This window comes from Molossus molossus, unplaced genomic scaffold, assembly GCF_014108415.1.
Source record: "Molossus molossus isolate mMolMol1 unplaced genomic scaffold, mMolMol1.p scaffold_m16_p_5, whole genome shotgun sequence".
NCBI lineage: Eukaryota > Metazoa > Chordata > Mammalia > Chiroptera > Molossidae > Molossus > Molossus molossus.
Window position 1 is genome coordinate 107,826,492 of NW_023425388.1, and position 19,416 is coordinate 107,845,907.

A 19,416-nucleotide genomic window follows, 5' to 3' on the forward strand; every position below is an offset into this window, starting at 1 on the left:
TACTGCCTTTTAAGATTCTGCAACAACTGTAGGTAGGTGCCCTTTTCAGTCTTAAATTGTTTTCTTGTCCTTTTCCACTTCTTTTCTTAATTTTGTCGATTATATTAGTCATTGAAGAGAACCAATTTTTGGCTTTGTTGATTTCCTCCATTGTTTATGATGACTATTTTACTGTTTCTGCTCTTACGCTTATTTCCTCCGGCCGTTTGAAGTTTATTCAGTTGTTTTTACTAATTTCCTAATTTAGATCATTCACAAATTAATTTTCACCTTTAAAAAAATAATTGAAACACTTACATTTATAAATTTTAAAGTGTTATTTATACTGCATTCCATACATTAAAAAATTTAATTTAACATTTTTATTAGTTCCATTTTTAATATTTTTCTATTTTCCTTTATAATTTCTTTTTTTTTAATCCTCACCCAAGGACTTTTCTTTCCCATTTTTGTTCAGATAGAGTGAGGGAGAGAGAGAATAAGAGAGAGAGAGAGAGAGAGAGAGAGAGATAGAGAGAGAGACATCGACATGAAAGAGACACATCGAGTGGCCGCCTCCTGCACGACCCCAACCAGGGCCGGAGACGAATTACAACCGAGGGTCATGCCCTTGGCTGGAATCAAACCCATGACTCATTAGTCCGCAGGCCAACGCTCTAACCACTGAACCAAACTGGCCAGGGCCATTATAATTTCTTTTTGATCATGAGTTATTTAAAAGCACATTTTTCTATTTCCAAATATCAGGTTTTTTCCTTATTGCTTTTATTATTGTTTACTTTTATTATTTTCTTTTTTTTATCCTCACCCGAGGACATTTTTCCAATTTTTGTACAGATAGAGTGGGAGGGAGAGAGAGGGAGAGAGAGAGAGAGAAACATCGACGTGAAAGGGACACATCGAGTGGCTGCCACCCACACGACCAACCAGGGCCAGGGACAACCTGCAACCGAAGTACATGCCCTTAGCGGGAACCGAACCCGGGTCTCTCCGGACCGCAGGCCGACGCTCTAACCGCTGAGCCAAACCGGCCAGGGCTACTTTTATTATTTTCTAATTATTCCTTGCCTTGTTGTTTAAGGAAGACTGTATATTACCAGTTCTTTGAAACTTGTTGGGATTTGTTTCATGGTGCAGTAAGTGGGTGAGTTTTTAAACCGTTTCATACTGAGATTCTGTTCTATCCATCAGGTGAATCTAGTTAACTGTGTGGTTCAAAGCTCCTGTATCTTTGTGTTTTTTTTTTTTTTTTAAATCTGCCATTTACTGAGGAAAAAAGTGTTAAAATCTCCCACTGTGATGATAAACTTTTCAATTTCCATTTATACAATACCAGATTGTTATATATTTTGAAGGATATTAGCTGCATTCAAATAATTGTTATATCTCCTTGTAATCTTCATCTTGAGCAATGCCTTAAAGTCTATTTTTCTAATATTAATAAAGGCATATCTATTTTGTTAATATTTTCCTGGTATAGTTATCTTTTTCTATTCTTCTCAACTGTTCGGCGTCCTTGTGTGTTTCAAGTAGCATATACTTAGATTTTTATTCCATAGCATATTTCGTTTCTAAAACTTTGCGTCTACTATGGGAGACCTTGTGATTCAAGTCTGTGTTCATCCCTAATGTTCTTTCTACCCTCTTTGGATAGGGATGGTTGTCCCATTCTCCGCAGCTCCTGGCCAGCAACCTCCTGACGGTTGGTGGCCACACCTGTTGCAGGTACAGTGGCATTTAAGTAGCTCTGGGCAAATGGTGGGGAATCCCTTCCCAGTTCCTCTGCTACTGAGTGAAAATAGATTTCTCCAAGGCTCAGCGCATCCTGGCAGACACAGCCCGACCCAGTTAACTGGGAATGAACAGGAAAGGGGTGTCAGACTTACTTCCAAGTCCTATAAAATGACCAGTTAAAACTTAGCCAGGAAAACAAGGACAGCTCTGTAAGTCAGGACACGAGGGCTTTCCCCTGGGCAGCGAGGGTCTCCTCCATGGCAGCGAAGGCACTGGGTCCGCAGCCAGGACCCCTAGCCTGATAGCCGGCTCCGGGGCACGGGAAGTGTGTGCTTGGACCAGTTCCTGAGCTCCACTTCACAGTACAAAACAAAGGAATTGGACTAGATCGCTGAGGGACACCATGTGAGCACTAACGTTTTCTGATTCTGCAGAGAATTATAGTCTGTTTACATTAATGGATCCATCCAGCCCCCAAGCTCTCAGAATATGAAGTCTTCTAGCAAAGTGAAAATTATTACAAAGGTAGCCTTCTATGCAAATTGCAGGAAATATTCCTTTTTCCAGTGTCCTACTTTATATGAAAATATTTAATGGCTGTTACATACATATCATTTAAAAATATTTTATTAAGCATCGATTTAAAAAATGCAAGAAGAGAATATAACACCTTGCAGCAAATATTGCACTTATAAAATCTCTTTTTTTACATCTTCACAAAACTCATTTCTAAAACACCCTCTTACAGAGATGTGTAAATAAACCGCTTCCGACTGTCAACGTCGAAGCCCTGTGTGTCCTGACAGCACTAAGACACCTGCTTCTCCCGGTGCGACACACCTGCCATCGGCAACACTGGGGGTCTCACCTGATCTGTGAAGAGTAAGTCTTTCTGAATGCTCAATGTTTAATGTTATAAGACTGTTTTTCTACTGAGAAAAATAGATCTTTCAAAGGCAATGACAGAATGAAGCGAAAATGGACCCAGTTCCCTGTTAACATTGCTTGTTTTCCAAGGCGTTTAGGAACTTCTGATTCTTGGTCTTGAACATCATGACAAAGCTGTTTGGCATGATTCTGCCTCGCCCATCTTCACCCACTTGGCCCATAATAATGTAATTTTGACCTAAAAAAAAAAAAAAGAATATAAATTAAATTTTTTTCTCTACGTGTGCTTGTTTAAAACAACATAAACTATAACTTTGCTCTCTAGATACATGTTCTGTAAATGATACATTTATACATTTACTGTGTCTAGAATAAGACACATTTACTGGTTTAAGACTCTCGTCAGCACAAATCTAAATTCAGCTGAGTGCCATGTCCGAGCTGAGCTCACCGGGAAACTGGAAGGAACGACAGGGTCCCTCACACCCTGCTCTGGGACTGCGCGGCTGGCGCCCATACTGAGTCTACCAAGAACCTGCGCTGTGTCCCCGTGGAAGCTCTGTCCTCAGAGGGCCTCACAGTCCCCGGAGCTCCTGGTTTGCCAGGCACAGGGCAGCTAGTGATCCTGTCTTCCGCTGTTGTCTGGAACTTTCCCCAGCGTCTCAACCACCTACCCTGTGTCAGTTTCTTCAGGGCATGGTTGGGCCATATACTTCTTTGCATCCCTATAGTCCCTCGCGAAGGCTGGTAGTGAAGAAGTCCTTATCGCTGGTAGACTGTTCTTGCTTAGGTGAGTGCGTCTGGCCTAGACTGGGGCCTGAGCTGCAGCACGCTGCGCTCAACGCTCAAGACTGATGCTGCCTCAGAAAAATGTCCTAAAGGCGGTGCGCATTCGGCCTCCTTTGTTCTCCCTCTTCCCCAGTGTCCCAGGAGAAAAGTTTCCCTTTTCTCTCGCACAGCCCTCCTCTGCGCCTGGGAGGGCCCACAGGCTGGGCTCCAGTGCCATCGGACCACAAGGGAGGGGCTTAGCCGTGGCTGTCGCGTGCCTGGGGGCTCTGGGAACAAGTGCTACCTCTCCTGGAGCCTTCGCTGCTTCCTCGAGAACTCACTGTGGGACTGTGTGCCTCCTGCCTCCTGAACAATCTGAGTTTATAGTAAAGCTTTCTTGAAGGGAATATTCGCTCTCCTTCTCTGGTTTTGTTTTGTTTGGGTTGTGGGAGAGTTTTTACAAGACCGAGGAACGGAACGGTTGAGACTGGACGGAGCAGGGGGATAGCACAGTGGGAACAGGCGCTGCTACCGGTCGAGAGGGGTCTGTCCGCACGCACCGCTCTGGAAGGACGGCTGCGTGTGCCCCGGGAGGCCGCGACAGGGCGTGCAGGTAGGACCCCATCTGTGCCAGTGTGCGTGAGCGTGGGCCTTCCTGCCAGTATCCCGGCAGCTCCGGGCTGAAGGGAAGGGCTGCACGTTTCCTTTCATATCCTCCTCTACATGGTTCAACTTTTTAAAAACCATAGAACAGATAGCACTTTTATAAGTTAAAGGACTTGTTTTAAAATGATGTGCCTCTGGCTCTGGAGTAACTTTCCTTTTCCCATAATTTCTCTTAATAAACTCATTCCCGTCTATGGATTGAATGATCCTAGATCTGAAAATGATTCCTAAAATTTTCATTCTAGCCCACATCTGCCTCTCGCTTCTGAACCTCAGCTCTGAATTACGTTTTCTTTGCTGAATCTTTTCCTCTACGTTTAGTATTGGCACCTGAAGCGCCGCCACCGAAAATCTCTGGTGAGCTGCTGTCTGCTCTCTACTGACCCAACCTCAGGCGCTGCTGGGTCGCACCCCTCGTGTCTGCTCCTTGGCCTCACCCACGCCGCGAGGCCGGGTCAGAGCCCAGTCTGCCCGACGCCAGGGCCTTCCCTCCGCCCAGGGCCCGACTCCACCCGCGAGGCCGGGTCAGAGCCCAGTCTGCCGGACGCCAGGGCCTTCCCTCCGCCCAGGGCCCGACTCCACCCGCGAGGCCGGGTCAGAGCCCAGTCTGCCCGACGCCAGGGCCTTCCCTCCGCCCAGGCCCCGACTCCACCCGCGAGGCCGGGTCAGAGCCCAGTCTGCCGGACGCCAGGGCCTTCCCTCCGCCCAGGCCCCGACTCCACCCGCGAGGCCGGGTCGGAGCCCAGTCTGCCGGACGCCAGGGCCTTCCCTCCGCCCAGGGCCCCGACTCCACCCGCGAGGCCGGGTCAGAGCCCAGTCTGCCGGACGCCAGGGCCTTCCCTCCGCCCAGGCCCCGACTCCACCCGCGAGGCCGGGTCGGAGCCCAGTCTGCCGGACGCCAGGGCCTTCCCTCCGCCCAGGGCCCGACTCCACCCGCGAGGCCGGGTCAGAGCCCAGTCTGCCGGACGCCAGGGCCTTCCCTCCGCCCAGGGCCCGACTCCACCCGCGAGGGGCGGCCTGCGCGGACCGCTGTCCGCCCTCCCACAGGCCCGGTCCCTCTGCGCTCGCCTCTTCTGAGGAGCGGGCACTGCTTGCAGACCACGACGACCCTGGCGCTCATGTTCTTGCCGGCCTGCTGAATGGCCAGGCTGCCCTCCTTGTAGATGTTGATGAGGGAGACCGTGGCGTGCAGGCTTCCGCCTCGGGCGCCGGTCGTGATCACGGTGCCGGCGACGACTGCGAAGAAAACGTTTGGAAACAATGCGACAGTGAGGGCAAACGTAAGCAGAACTGGGTATAATTCGACATCTTCCTAAGCGGCAGAAGTTAATGCTAAGGAGAAGGCCTGCAGAGCTATCAGATTTGATCTGTGAGCGAGCCGCCGACGGTCAGGCTGCAAGGGGCCCGGCGCTGCCCGCCGCCCACGTCGGATGCTGGGCCCGGGAGAGGGGCCTGCAGGGGATCCTCACCGTGTGTCCGCCACGTGGGCCAGTGACCAAAGGTACAGGCTTGAGCCCTACGTGAGCCACTAGCAAGACCGCGAGTCTTCAGAGGCAACCGCGACTTGGAGGCTGCAGAGGGGCTTGCACCACGGGGAAGGGTCTGGTCTGCATGGGTGCACCCCCTTTCCCGCTCTCCCCCACCCGGCTCCGTAGTTGTCTTCTCTCCTGGAACTTTGGTTCATCCATGGGCCCCCATCTCTCTCTAATTATCAGTAACTATCTGTCTTTTTCTAGGTCTTTTCCATTCGTTCTTATGCACCCTGTTTATTTCATTTAAGAAGTCGAAGTATAGAACTGAAGTATAACAAAACATTTTCTTGCTTAAAAAAAAAAAATAACTCTAGCAAAATCCAGTTGCTTTTCATTATGTAACTGTCTTTTCTACGGTGACCCCCCACAGAGGAGAGATGCGTTCTCTTAGAGGTGTGTTTTTGGCATTTGGTCGGGCAACTCCGCGTGGCACCGGACCTGCCTGGACGGGTTTCGGGAGCCCGGCGCTGCCCAGACACACCTGCCCGCCGCCTGCGGAGCGGTCCAGGCCGGCTGACAACCGGGGCTGACAACTGGTGGCCACGGGGACTGCTGCGCTCACTTTGCCATGTGAGTGAGTCACAGTGGGATCCATCAAGTCTGGGACTTTCAGGCTGAAGCGAGAACTCACTGTTTAATCAGAATTCTTCCCTGCCTTACTCTGGCTCCTGGTGACGAGTGTTGACTGCAACATGTCAGTTTGCAGCCACGTGGAATCAGGCGGCTCCAAGGGACAGGGAGGGAGGTGTCCTTCCGCCCCCCCCCCGCCCCCCTGCCGAGGCTGCACCGCCTGTGGGCAGCGACCTGTGACGTCCAGGTGGGCGGAGGGCAGTAGGGCCTCCTCACTGCAGGCCCCTCTGGGGGCCCTGGTCTGGGGCAACCTCCCAGGCCACAGCAGCTTTATTTTCCTGCTAAGACTTTCTTAAATGTTCCTTTTGAAAATAAGCAACATCACTAAAGCTGGTATATTTTGCTCTTGAGTGGTTTTCAAAAAAAGTGCAATTCGTTTTTACGTAAAAAGCTCTTATAAACTCCAAGTCATTGGTAACATCTCCAGGTTCCGATTTATAAGTGTTTCCAGATAGATTTCAGATTTCCAAGTTTTAATTTAGTACTTTAGAAGGACTCTGCAGAGGAGACCCAGCTTGGATGCTTCTAATTCACTGAGGCTGAATTACAATGTGTGAAAAAATAATACGTGAAAACTATGGGAGAGGAAAAAAGCACACCGGTTTTTTCAGGAATACCGAGCCAGCCAGAATACACAGAATGGCAGAATCACGTCCCAGGAGTCAAATTAAGTTTGTTTGAAAACATGTGTTTTCTGTGTGCACATTTTTCTCAGTGGTGAAATCTGACACTCTGAAGAGCACAGGTCAACATACCTGTGTGCGGGGACATCCTCTCTTGGGTAGACCAAGGGTACAGCTCGCCCTTTGCCCTGGGTCGTGGCGATTTCTTGGAGACTAAGCATGCAGCCCCAAGTGTCCCGTAAGAGAAAAGGCTGGTTTTATTTCTTACCAAAGTTACTTGAACAGTAATTGCTTTCCAGAGAACCCGTCCATCGACACTTTTGTTGACACATGGCCATGGTGGGTTTTAAACCTTAATTCAAAGAAGAAAGACATAAGAGTCAGGAAAATGAACTCAAGTATAATTGGTATTTAGATATGAATCTATCAATTTAAAACTTCCACTTCTTTCTCTGAGCCACCACTATGTCACTGCGATGAAATGACAGTGTCCGAAGACATGCTTCACGCTGCTGCTCCAGTGTCCTCAGCGTAACTGAGTACCCTCTGCCAAATATAAACCTGAGATCAAAACCCTATTCTCTTCTTCCTTTATATAAAACTAACACCATAGCCAAAAACAGATATAGTCTCCATCTGCCTTGCTTAGGAAAAACTAGTTCAACAAATATGAACTAAGAAAACTATAGGTTAATTCTGCACTTTACACAAGGAATTCTATGGTGTTCTCCCTGAAAAAAGAGGGAGCTTTCTTTATTATTATTTTGTTGCTGTTAATCCTCACCTGAGGATATTTTTTGCCATTGATTTTTAGAGAGTAGAAGGGAGGGAAGAAGGGAGGGAGAGAAACATAGATGTGAGAGAGACACATCTATTGATTGCCTCTTACACATGCCCTGACTGGGGTCAGGGATTGAATCTGCAACCCAGGTATGTGCCCTTGACCAGGAATTGAACCCGAGACCCTTTGGTATGCAGGCAGACACTCTAACTACTGAACCACACCGGCTAGTGCATGGAGGGAGCTCATTTTAAATACGCAGTTGTCTAAATGTTAGTACAGACTTTTTAGAAACACTACTCAAGTTAAGTGTGTTATATTCGTAATGAGATGCAACCAATCACTAAACATTTATTTTGAGCCTGTCACTGCCTGTCTGGATGTAGTTTGGTTGTCGCAACTAGGGGGTTCTACTAGCATCTAGTGGGTCAGGATGCTTGCTGCTAGATAGCTTACGATGGGCAGTGCCCAGCAGGAATGGACTATGGGGCCCAAGATGTTACTAGTGCTGAGACTGAGAAACTATGAGTTAACAAAATGGAAATGTTTAACCCCCATTACCATCATTACAAATATTTAAAAAATATGTGCTAATTATTCACTTATATGTGGCACTATTCTAGGAAGAACAAAACAACTGTAACAAAATTATACTTGTTAGGTAAGAATTTGCAATTGAAATATTGCCCTTCTAATAGATTCTGCCGACTCTTGTGAATGTATCATATATTTACTTTTCACTCCAAAAAGGATCTCAGTGGATTACAGTAATAAAATATATAGAACTGAATGTTAAATACACACAATGGCTTAAATACACACACACACACACACACACACACACACACACACACACACCCTTTTTAAGAGAAAGAGCTCAGTAAACACTTGGAGGGAACATTGTTCCAAAAATCGAGACCTAAATGTACCTAATTGACGGAATCAAGAAGTAGTGGCGTTAGTGCTCCTCCCGGTCTGATGAAGGGCACCCTCCTACGTGGACCCCCAGCAGCCAGCTCCTCAGCCTCGGCAGGTCGGTCTGGAAGTGGGGGGCGGCCTGCAGTGCCCCCCTCCAGCAGAGCCCTGCTCGCAGCCCTCAGCTCAGCCACAGCACCCTCACCCTCCTCAGCCGCCGTCATCTCCCCACCACCTGCACCCCCAGCACGGCCCCTGGTCTCGGCCCCCCTCTCCGTGCTCCTGCGCCCACCTTGGTGGGCCGCCCCCAGACCCGTGCCCCCTCTGCGCGTGGCCTCGTCCTTCCCGGAGCCGCCCTGCTCCAGTTCGGCCACTCAGCCCGGCTCCCATGCCCTCCTGCTGGCGTTCAGTCACCCAGGTCTCGAATGCAACGCCCTCACGTCCACAACCACCTCCTTCGGGCTCAGTTACCCATTACTCTCATGACTACCCCCCATCTTCGGAGGCTCGACACCTCTCATTTTGTCCCATTCCATCTTTATTTCCTTGGCTAGTCCACGTAATCTCCACGGTCCATTGCTTCCATCATTTTCTCGATAACACTTTAACTTCCCCCATCCTTCGTCCTTCAACCCGGTGGGAACCTGTGCCAGCCCTCCCGGGGCCCACAGATGCGGCATCACAGTGCCAAGCGGCTTGGTGGATCCCCTCGCTCCCCAGGGTCCACGGCTCCGTTTCAAGTTCTCTCATCCTCCTAACCACCTCCCCTGTCCTCCGCGGCGGGCGACCTGCCCGAGTTCTAGTGAGAACAGGCCTCATAGAAGAAAATGCCTTCACGATCCCATCTGCAGCCTCTGGTCCCCCTCCGCTGGGGGAGGCGGTGCTGCCCCTCGGTCCCAGGTTCAGCCTGAGTCCTGGGAGGCCCAGTCCTCCCAGCTCTGTGGGATTTGGCCCGCAGCCCCTCCTGCCTGCAGCGTGTTCTCCTGCGCGGCTACTTCCCGGTGCCTTTACCTTCTTGCAGACACAAAGCCGCTCCCTCCCGCAGGACCAAACGCTGGGATGAGTTGCTGGAACTACTGTGGCAGTTTCCACGGCGCAGCCCATTCCGCGCGGCCTCTGCCTACACCCCTCCACTCACACAGCTCTTCTAGGGTCCCCAGTAGCCCCCACATCATGAAATCAAATGGAAACACCGGAACCCTATCCTGTTCTGACGTCTCATGGACATGGCTCTACTGCCCATGCCCTTCCCAACGGTCTCTTCCCTGGTGTCCATGACATTGTCCCGCTGCCCGCCCCTCAGCGCTGCCTCGCCCCGTGGCCAGCACACCCTCCCTGGAGAGCACTGGAGTTTCTAGAGGCTTAGTCCCGGCCCTTGTTCTTCTACCCCGAACCTCTCCCTAGGGATCTCCTCTGGATCATGGTATCAACCAGACATCTGTTGATGACTCTCAGATTTAGATATCTTGCTTAAATCTCTCTTCTGGTCTGGGGGCCCATAGATATCATTGTCTACATGATATCTCCACTTGAGTATCTTACAGACACCTCAGATCCAACAAGGTCACAGCTTTTCTTATTGATCCACCCCTAATCCCAGTTCTCAGCTTCAGCGAATGGTTACATTATCCCCCGGGTCTGCAAGCCAGGGCCTGGAGGGCATTCTCGACACCTCCCTCATCTCCTAGTCCAAGCCCCGTCACTATCTCCCGCGGTCCTGACTTGCACAATAGTCAGAAACTCGACTATCTTATAGTTCTCTTTAAAACTTGTATTTATTGATTTTAGAGAGAGAGAAACAGAAACATCAGTTTGTTGTTTCATTTATTTATGCATTCATTAGTTGATTCTTGTATGTGCCCTGACTGGGGATCATGGCGGGATGACGCTCAAACCAACTGGACTACCCGGCCAGGGCCCTCTGCATCTGTCAGCACAGTTCACCCGGACAACCACGAGAACTGCTGGTCCTCCTGACCCCTGCAACCCCTTCACCCCACAGTGGCCAGAATAGTCTTCGTAGTGTAACTCCAACGCTGAACTTTGCTTATAGCCATCAACAGCTTCCTCCACACTTGGGGTAAAATCCAACATACTTAGCACATAAGGAGAGATAGTAGGGACTAAGGATGAATCTAGAGAGAACAGGGATGACGTGTGAAGGGTGTTACATACCACGTGAAGGAGCTGGGCTCCTGGGCTGTCCATTTGGTAGCCACTAGCCACATGAGGCTTTTGAAATTTCATTAAATTAAAAATTTGGTTCCTCAGTACCACTAGGCAAACTTCAGGTGTTCAGTAGTGGCGGATGTATCACTGGAAGGCACAGTGCAGAGAATGACTCTACAGGGAGACCAGCACAGCCGGGTCTGTGTATGTGTGGTGGAGGGGCACGCAGAGGGAGGTGACAGAGAAGAGGTCAAAGATGACCCTCAGAGCGTGGCTCTGACACTGTGGGCCATGCCTGGGAAGACAGGTGGAGACGCAGGTTTAGGACAGAAAATTGTGACCCAAACAAGTTGAGTTTGATAGGTTTTAATTTAAGTATCTATCAGTTGCAAAACTCTAGGAGATAATTAGAAATTCGTATTTGCAATTTCAGAGGAAGTTTAGCACTGGAGATAAAAGCTGGAGAAACACTAAGCACATGGTAATCCACTGGAATGAATAAGGACAGCAGGGTCCACCGAGATGAGCTGGAGGGATGCTGCTGTAACATGAGGCAGTACCCTTGCAGGCCACAAGGTGGCACACTTGGGGAGGGTAGGAAAACCCGGCTCTTTTAGAAGTGCCTGTACCCAGGACAGCTTACTTAGGGAGCACACAGGAAACAGTGGGCAATAAAGTTGGTGCTCTTTCAACCGGCTTCATTTCTTAACCTTAGATGCTTCCTCCGCACCTTCTTCCTCCTCCCTGGATTTAGATTTTAGTATCTGAGGACTAAAATCCCAGTGCGGGGCGCTGACAGGATGTAGAGACTAGACATAGGGACCAATGCCTGTCTCCAATTCCCAGACCAGCTTCCCAACTGACTTCTAGGATACGTCAAATGTCTTTGATTTACTCTGATTAAAAACAAATAATGTAGCCCTGGTTGGTTTGGCTCGGTGGTTGGAATGACAGCCTGTGGACCAAAGAGTCACGGGTTCGATTCCGGCCAAGGGCACGTACCTCGGTTGCAGTTCATCCCCGCCGTGGAGGCAACCAGTCGACATGTCTCTTTCACGTCGATGTTTCTCTCTCTCCCTCCCTCCCACTCTTCCCGAAGATAAATGGAAAAATACTGTCGGGTAAGGATTAAAAAAAAAAAAAAGGAAAAAACAGCCCTGGTGGGTTTGGCTCAGCGGTTAGAGTGTCAGCCCGTGGACTGGAGAGTCCTGTGGTTCGGTTCCGCTAAGGGCATGTACCTCGGTTGCAGTTTGTCCCCGGTCCGGCTGGGATCGTGTGGGTGGCAGCCACTGACTGTGTCTCTCTCACATTGATGTTTCTCTCTCTTTTTCCCGCTCTATCTGAAGATAAATGCAAGAGTGTCCTCGGGTGAGGATTAAAAAAAAAGGAAAAAACAAATAATATATATTGTATGACACATTTTGGAGAAAAGCAAAAAAAAGTCCAATCAAATACTGGCAAATGTGAAAGCAAACAGGTGTCAAGGTTTTTAACCTAAAATAGATTTTATGTAATAAAAAGAAAACCATAATTTTATAAGCGCCAGAAAAGAAAAATCAGTCTTATAATCTGTTTCTAGGGTTCCTAGTAATTTTTAACTGGTCATAACTTTCTTAGATGACATTTAACACTTATTAGCTTAGCCCTGTCTGGTGTGGCTCAATGGGTTGGAGCATCGTCCCAAACACCAAGAGGCAGCAGGTTCGATTCCCAGTCAGGGCACATGCCCAGGTTGTGGGTTTGATCCTTGGTAATGCGGCATACGGGAGGCAACCAATCAGTGTTTCTCTCTCACATTGATGTTTCTCTCTCTCTCTCTGAAAATTAATTTAAAAATTATCAGCTTATTATTATCCTTATACTTTATATTTTTGTTTCATTAGTGGAGTTATATTATTCTTTTACATATGTTTTCATCTTATGTAACTTATTTTAGTTTCAAATATCTTCCTTTTATTTGATTTTTTTCTACTTCAAAGTATTTTTTTACTATTCCTTAAGTTTGTGTACAAACTTCAAAATAGAAAAACTTACCTGTAGTTACAGTGAATGTGGTGGTAGCTGGTGGTGCTGTAGTTGTAGGCAATTTTTTTGGCCTGAATTTGTAGTGGCCAATAAATCCATCTGCAGTTAAGCTTAAGTCTGAGAAAAACTGAACGAGAAGTTCATTTTTCTCAGATACAATTGGTCTAAAAGAACAAAAACATGTTTAAATAGATATGTATTTTTAAAGTTTAAGTGGTACCTCTCTGAAATGAATTTTCTAGCTTCCCATTAATTTCTGACAAATTACTACCTGTTTAAACTTAAAAGTTAAAATACTTTAGGAGGTGAAAGCCTTAACCCGCTCAGTGCTAATGTAACTGCTACCGTTTCCGAGTGGGTGCCCGTCGGGCTGCACGCCAGCCCTCGGGTCCTGTCTGCACCGCGGCCCTGTACCACCCCCTCTGACCGAACAGGCGCCTGAAGTCCGGAGAGTTCGGCGATGAGCCTGCGGCCCTGCAGCTAGGATCTGAACCCAGGGCCCGGTGGTGTTAGGGACCGGTAGAATGGGGACCAGTAGCAGGACTGGGCGCCGCCCAGCTTCTCCGAATGAGGACTCTGGGTCCAGCTGGCCTGGGGATCGAGGGATCTGGCCATGAAAATCAAATGGGACATTTAAGGAACAAATTCCCAGACCCTGTGAAGACAGTGCCCAAGGGCTGGTCACCTGGGGATAAAAAAAATTCATCAGGGTTTAATCAAACCCCCACTTTATTACTTTTTCAGTTAGTACTGCCGTGCTTCATTTTTAATTACTTTATTTCCATTTTTTTGTTTTTTTAGAGATAGGGAGAGGAAGGGGGAGAGAGCGTGCATGCCAGAGAGGGAGAGAGAGAACGTGGACTTGTTGTTTCACTTACTGATGCCTTCATTGCTTGATTCTTATCTGTGCCCTGACTGGGGATTGAAGCCAAAACCTGGGTATGTGCCCTAAACAGGGCTCAGACCCATAACCTTGGCGCATCAGGGCGACACTAAGCCCTGAACTACGGGCCGGGCCCCATTCCATCTTTAATGAGTGTTCTTAAGCACCCCTGCAGTGGAAACATTTGTTTATAATCTTGGTAGCAAAATGTAATGCAGGAGTGAGCAAGTAATTATTTTGGTGCTCATAATGACATCATTAAAAACCAGTTTTAAAGTTATTTTAGGGGCTGGCTGATTAGTTGGTACTAAAGATTCAGCAGTGTTAATAGGCTCAGAGGCTCTCTAAAATCTCAGGGGAAACTGCATTATAAATGACAGTAGTTTCATGTAAGCTTTTGCTATTATTATTTAAACAATGGTAAAAAAAAAAAAGGCTGGCTAATTCTTTTTAAAAACGAATTAAGTGGAAAAATTAAACAAGTCATTTAATTGAGTTGTTGAGGGTTTGACTAAAGTCCTTCTTGAGGCATAGTTCTAGGCGAGGCTGGCGGACAGCAGGTGGGAGGAAGCCCATCCCCACCTCTCAGCTACTTTGAGGGGTGGGCCGAGGGGAGGAAGGGCAGACCTGTTCCTGAGCCAACCAGTAAGAAAAACTGCCAGATCTTTTCTGCCCCGAAAGCTGGGACCTTCTGAGCCAAGGGATTCGGCAAACCTAGGAACGAGCTTCATTCATGACCTGCGTTTGGTCTGGTCACGAGCGTGACCCAGGTGATTTAAATCATGCTTCTGAGAATCAAGCCTTTAACAGAAATATTCTGTCTTGCTTCTGAAAACACATTACATTAAGTAAATACAGTGTGCTTGAAACACAATCCTCAACTACAATGACAAATACAACGTTACTCCTGTTTAAATGACAAAATTACAAGAAGCAATTATTATAAGCATCAAACGAAACCTTAAGACAAGGGCTCCAATATCTGTGGCATGAGGGGCCAAACTGAACCCTCCTGCTTGGTCTCTCTCTGGACCCCAACTCTAGGCATAGGCTCCCAGATGAGCACGTCATGCACCTGACACCGGTCGTGTACCTGACTCCGGTCCCGCACCTGACGCCGGTCCCGCACCTGACGCCGGTCGTCCTCTGTGCCACCGGAGCTCCCTCTGAGTGGAACGAGCCTGCCCTCCCTTCTGTCTTGAACCCCAGCTCTTCCCTCAAGCAGCCCCATCTCCTGCAAAAAACCTCCTTGGCCTCCCTCCACTTGTCAGAATCCACCAGGGCATTGCTGTGCCAGCTGCCGCCCTGCCTTGTCGACTCCCTCCCACTGCTGGTTGTCTGTCCCAGGTGCTTCTCCTAATGCCCACACTTGCTGCACAAAATGTTCCAACTGAATGCAGTGGTGTTCACACACCTGAACCACACACAGGGACAACGAGGTGATGGCCCCTCGACAACACTCCTCTTTCTAGTCATACTTTAAAAAAACTCCTCTCCCAAGGATTGTTTTAAAATTGATTGAGAGAGAAAGAGAGACAAACACCTACCAATTGCCTCCCACACTCGTCCCAACCCAGAATCGAACCCATGACCTTCAACTTCAATATTTTGATCTACATGCCTGTTCTTGTGCCAGTACCAGGCTGTTTTGATTAGAATGGCTTTGTAGTATAACCTGATATCCAGTAATGTGATCCCTCCAACTTTGTTCTTCTTTTTCAAGGTTGCTGTAGCTGTTCGGGGTATTTTTTGGTTCCATATAAACTTTTGGAGTATTTGTTCTAGTTCTGTGAAATATGTCATTGGTAATATTTTTTCTTTTAGAATTTCATTTCCATCACATTCACAAGTAGAGATTGGTCTTTGGTATTCTTTTCTGATACTGTCCTTACCTAGGTCTGGTGTCTTTATATGAGCCTTATAAAATCAGTGTGGAACTGTCCGTGTTTTTCTCTGGGAGAATCTGTGTAGTGATGAAATGATTTGTTCCCCGAATGCTGGTTAGAACCATGAGGAGGTGCACTCTGGGCCTGTCCCCGCCCCCTCATGATAACTTCTAGCTAGAGATCAAATTTCTTTAATAATTATTTGACAATTCTGGATTATTCTTTCTTCTGTGTATTTTAAAAAGTGACTTTTGTATTTTAATTGAAATAAAAGTTAACCTTTACCATTAAGTATAATGTCAAAATTTTGGGCCTGGGGGAGACTATATATTATCCTATTTGTATCGCTCTTTTATTTTAAATTTATTTATTGAATTTATTAGGGTGACAATGGTTAATATAAGTATGTAGATTTTAGGTACAATTCTACATCACCTGTATATTAATTGCATAGTGTGTTCACCACCCAAGTCAAGTTGTGTCCATTTTTCTTGAAAAATGTATTTTCCCTATTGTTGGATGCAGTGTTCTCTGTCCATCAGAACAAGCCTGTTCATTGTTTCTTAAATTTTCTGCATCCCTATTCCCATCTTTCTGTAATTCACAGTGAATCTGCCAATTATTGAAAGAGATGTGTTTAAGATCCCCTACTGTAACAGTGGGATTTGTAGATCTGTCTTTCAATTTTTAGTTGTATGAAGCTGTGAAAGCTCTCGCACCAAACAGTCATGTGTTGCACCAAAATACAGCACAGAGGAGTTAAGTATCGTGCCCCGTGTCACACAGCTAGTAGGTGGCAGAGCTCTTAGCTTCATAAATGTTCTGACAAGTACCTTTCAGGTTCTCACACCAAAATTTGAGCAACAACCGTGTGCGGAGGAGCTCAAGGCTCCAAACGCTCCAGGACACGACCGATCAGGCGAAATACCTGGGTCTGTGTTGGCTTCCTGGTTTCCTTGTCAGGGTCCCTAGCAGGAAGCCCCATTTTTTTCTCAGAACTTTCCCTTTTGCTCTGATGCCTGACCTCACCTTTGCAGGGCAGTGACATAACCATGTCCCTGACTCAGCATGTGCCCCTGGGCATCGCCAGCTCTGCTTCTGTTTATCCTTTTGGCTGTTGAGGTCTCTCCACACTTGTTAAGGTTGCTGACTCACTGTCACGGAACCCAGGAATTCGTGAACAGAATAACAACATAAAATTTTTCAGAAAATAAAATATAATTGAGCAATTTAATAAGAAACAAGTTTTGAGCCCTGACCTGGTGGCTCAGTTGGTTGGAGCATCCTCCCATACACCAAAAGGTTGTGGTTTGATTCCCGGTCAGAGCACATGCCCAGGTTGCCAGTTTGATCCCGGGGCGGGGTGCCTACGGGAGGCAACCAATCGGTATTTCTCTCTTTCTCTATCTCCCTTCCTCTCTCTCTCTCTAAACACCAATAAACATATGCTTGGGTGAGACTAAAAGAAAAAAAAGAAGAAAGAAGTTTTGAAATACAGCAGGTGCTACTTACGCAGGTGGACTATCACCACAGTATTTTCCAATTCTTTTAGCATCATTGACTTCTCCACCATTAAACACGGCCACATAATCGTACCGGCAGTAGTTATCACGCTCAACATCAAACTTCTCAAACTTCACTTCTATAAGCTTTAGGGAAAGCACAATATTAGAAGGGTCAAAAGGGGCACTGCTGAATCGCCTCAAAGGGAATTCTTCCCATCCCCAGATTTGTAGGATACCATGGTTTTCTTTTGTAAAAAATGTATTCATTCTGTTTAAATTATTCTTGCTTGTTTTCATATTTCTTTTGTGGCACTCATATTTCTTGTGCTATTCTTTTGCTTTCATTTTTAATCATTCCATAAGACCATCTCAATCCCAGATCAATCATCGTTAAGATCTTAAATTTCGGAGCTCTGTCAACTTACAGCTACGAAAGTGTGGAGTGAGTTATTTTCAAAATCCATGAAGCAAGCGTGGTCTGTTCCCATGCTGGTTCTGCCAGCAATTAACATGTGAAAGTGGGTCCCAGAAGGGGTACATGTTCACACAGCCACTCACGAATGAACACCGACACCAACCAAAGGAACCCGCTTCCCAGCAGACCACTCGCTCTCGGCAGAGACCGTGAGGCCTGTTGGAACTGGCTTCGTCTAACGCAGCCGGGCTGTTTGATTTGGTGACTGGGACGGCTACTCTGAGGACGGGACGGGTTTGCCATGTGAGCGAAGGGTAACCTGAAACATACATACATGGACTGGGGGATTTTTATCTCCCATGATGCGTGGCTGCGGTTTATGACATCTTCCACAGGGGTAAACACTCTCACACGGGATTTGCTTACCATTTGTATTTTCAACACCTGTGTTTGAAATTAGGGACTAGGAAAGTGAATCCATGGCTCTGCGGGTCGGAAGTGCGAGAGCAGTGTGAATCTGGGTCTTTGCATCGGGAAGACGGTGTTCAGCTGGCCCGCCTCGCCCTGCATCAGCAGCCCTCACCCTGTCCAGGCATTCACACACAGATGCTTCGTTCTCAGGGGCTCTCACCTGGTTCTTTGGGGCTAGAATGTGCCACAAACAAGTGACTCCTGCGGGGTAGTCACGGTCTGGCCAGTTGGGGGTTTTAAAAGAGCCGGAAGGTCTTTCAAGGCGTCCTCCACAATACTGATCCCCTGAAGTTATTAAACAGGAAAAAATCCACATTTAGACCCTCATAGAGGTTATCACAACGCAGCCAGGAGGACAGTAGGAATTGAGTATTAGGTGACAGTATAGTAAATAAAGACAATGGCAGAAGCTCTTGAATTTTCTCTTAAAAATGGTCACATAGTCTCCTCTACACCCACACACACCTCGAGTGGTCTCTGTTACCTGACACATCTCATCAGCACAAGAGGAGTCGGGGTCATAGCTTCTTTTCTCTCTTTCATTTTCTGGGACAAGCAAAGACAAAGCATTTGGGCAAGTACCCATCCAGAAACCACGCAAGCTCAACAAGTGATGTAGATTGTAAGAACCCTCAAGGCAGGGGTATTTATAAATAGGGCTAAAATCCATGCCCATGGACAAAATTTGGATTACTTAGTATAGAAAACTCTTATTACCTAAAAAACTTTATGTTATACATATTTAAGAATTTTAAGAATAATCTGCCTTTGTAAAAACAATACATGTTTATAACATTTCAGCAATACAGAAAAGCATAAAGAAGAAAGTAAGCCCTGGCTCAGCGGTTGGAGCGCTGGCCTGCAGACCAGAGAGTTCCGGGTTCGGTTCCCGCTAGGGACACGTACCAAACAATAAAATAAAATAAAATAAAATAAAATAAAATAAAATAAATAATTTGTTGTTGGGAAAAAAAAGAAGAAAGTAAAACTTACCCCAAATACCATGACCTAAATCTAACCAGTTAACATTTTACAAACATTATTTCAGACATCTCTATGCATATGGTTGATAGGTTGACAGTAATAATTTTCAAAAGGTATTTTAATACAAAGTTCTAAATCTAATTTTACTTGAATAAAACTAACAAAGAAACTGAATTGAAACAAAAAGAATTAATATAGCTGAATGAAATATTTCTTTAACACAGAAGATGATCATTTTTTAAAAAAATCTCTAAATTTAAGTAAATATATTTTAAAATTGAAGTTGTAATAATTTTTAAAACTTTTTATTCATGAAAAATTTCGAGCATATACAAAGTAAATAGAATATTATAATAAAATTCTATGTATCCATCACCCAGTTGCAACAATTAATTAGCATCAATCTACTATTCTTTTTATCAATATAGCTGCCCAATTGCCACTACCTACTTTATTATTATTGTTATTGATTTACAGGTTTGGGGGGGTGTAAATTCATATATTTTGAAATGCAGAATCTTAGCTGTCAATTTTTGAAAAA

At 46.5% G+C, this 19,416-nt stretch overlaps 1 protein-coding gene across 1 annotated transcript in view; it reads right to left on the reverse strand.

Annotated features, from left to right (window-relative positions):
- Positions 1 to 2,374: 2,374 nt before the first annotated feature.
- PCOLCE2 (procollagen C-endopeptidase enhancer 2) overlaps positions 2,375 to 19,416 on the reverse strand; it is a 59,982-nt gene continuing 42,940 nt past the window's right edge. Inside the window, exons 4-9 of the mRNA XM_036243105.1 lie at positions 18,052 to 18,176; positions 17,013 to 17,149; positions 12,741 to 12,895; positions 7,110 to 7,193; positions 5,125 to 5,292; positions 2,375 to 2,860 (exon numbers count right to left, since the gene is read on the reverse strand). Coding sequence (XP_036098998.1) covers positions 2,730 to 2,860; positions 5,125 to 5,292; positions 7,110 to 7,193; positions 12,741 to 12,895; positions 17,013 to 17,149; positions 18,052 to 18,176 — 800 coding nt within the window. The 3' untranslated portion in view covers positions 2,375 to 2,729. The remainder of the gene's footprint in view (positions 2,861 to 5,124; positions 5,293 to 7,109; positions 7,194 to 12,740; positions 12,896 to 17,012; positions 17,150 to 18,051; positions 18,177 to 19,416) is intronic.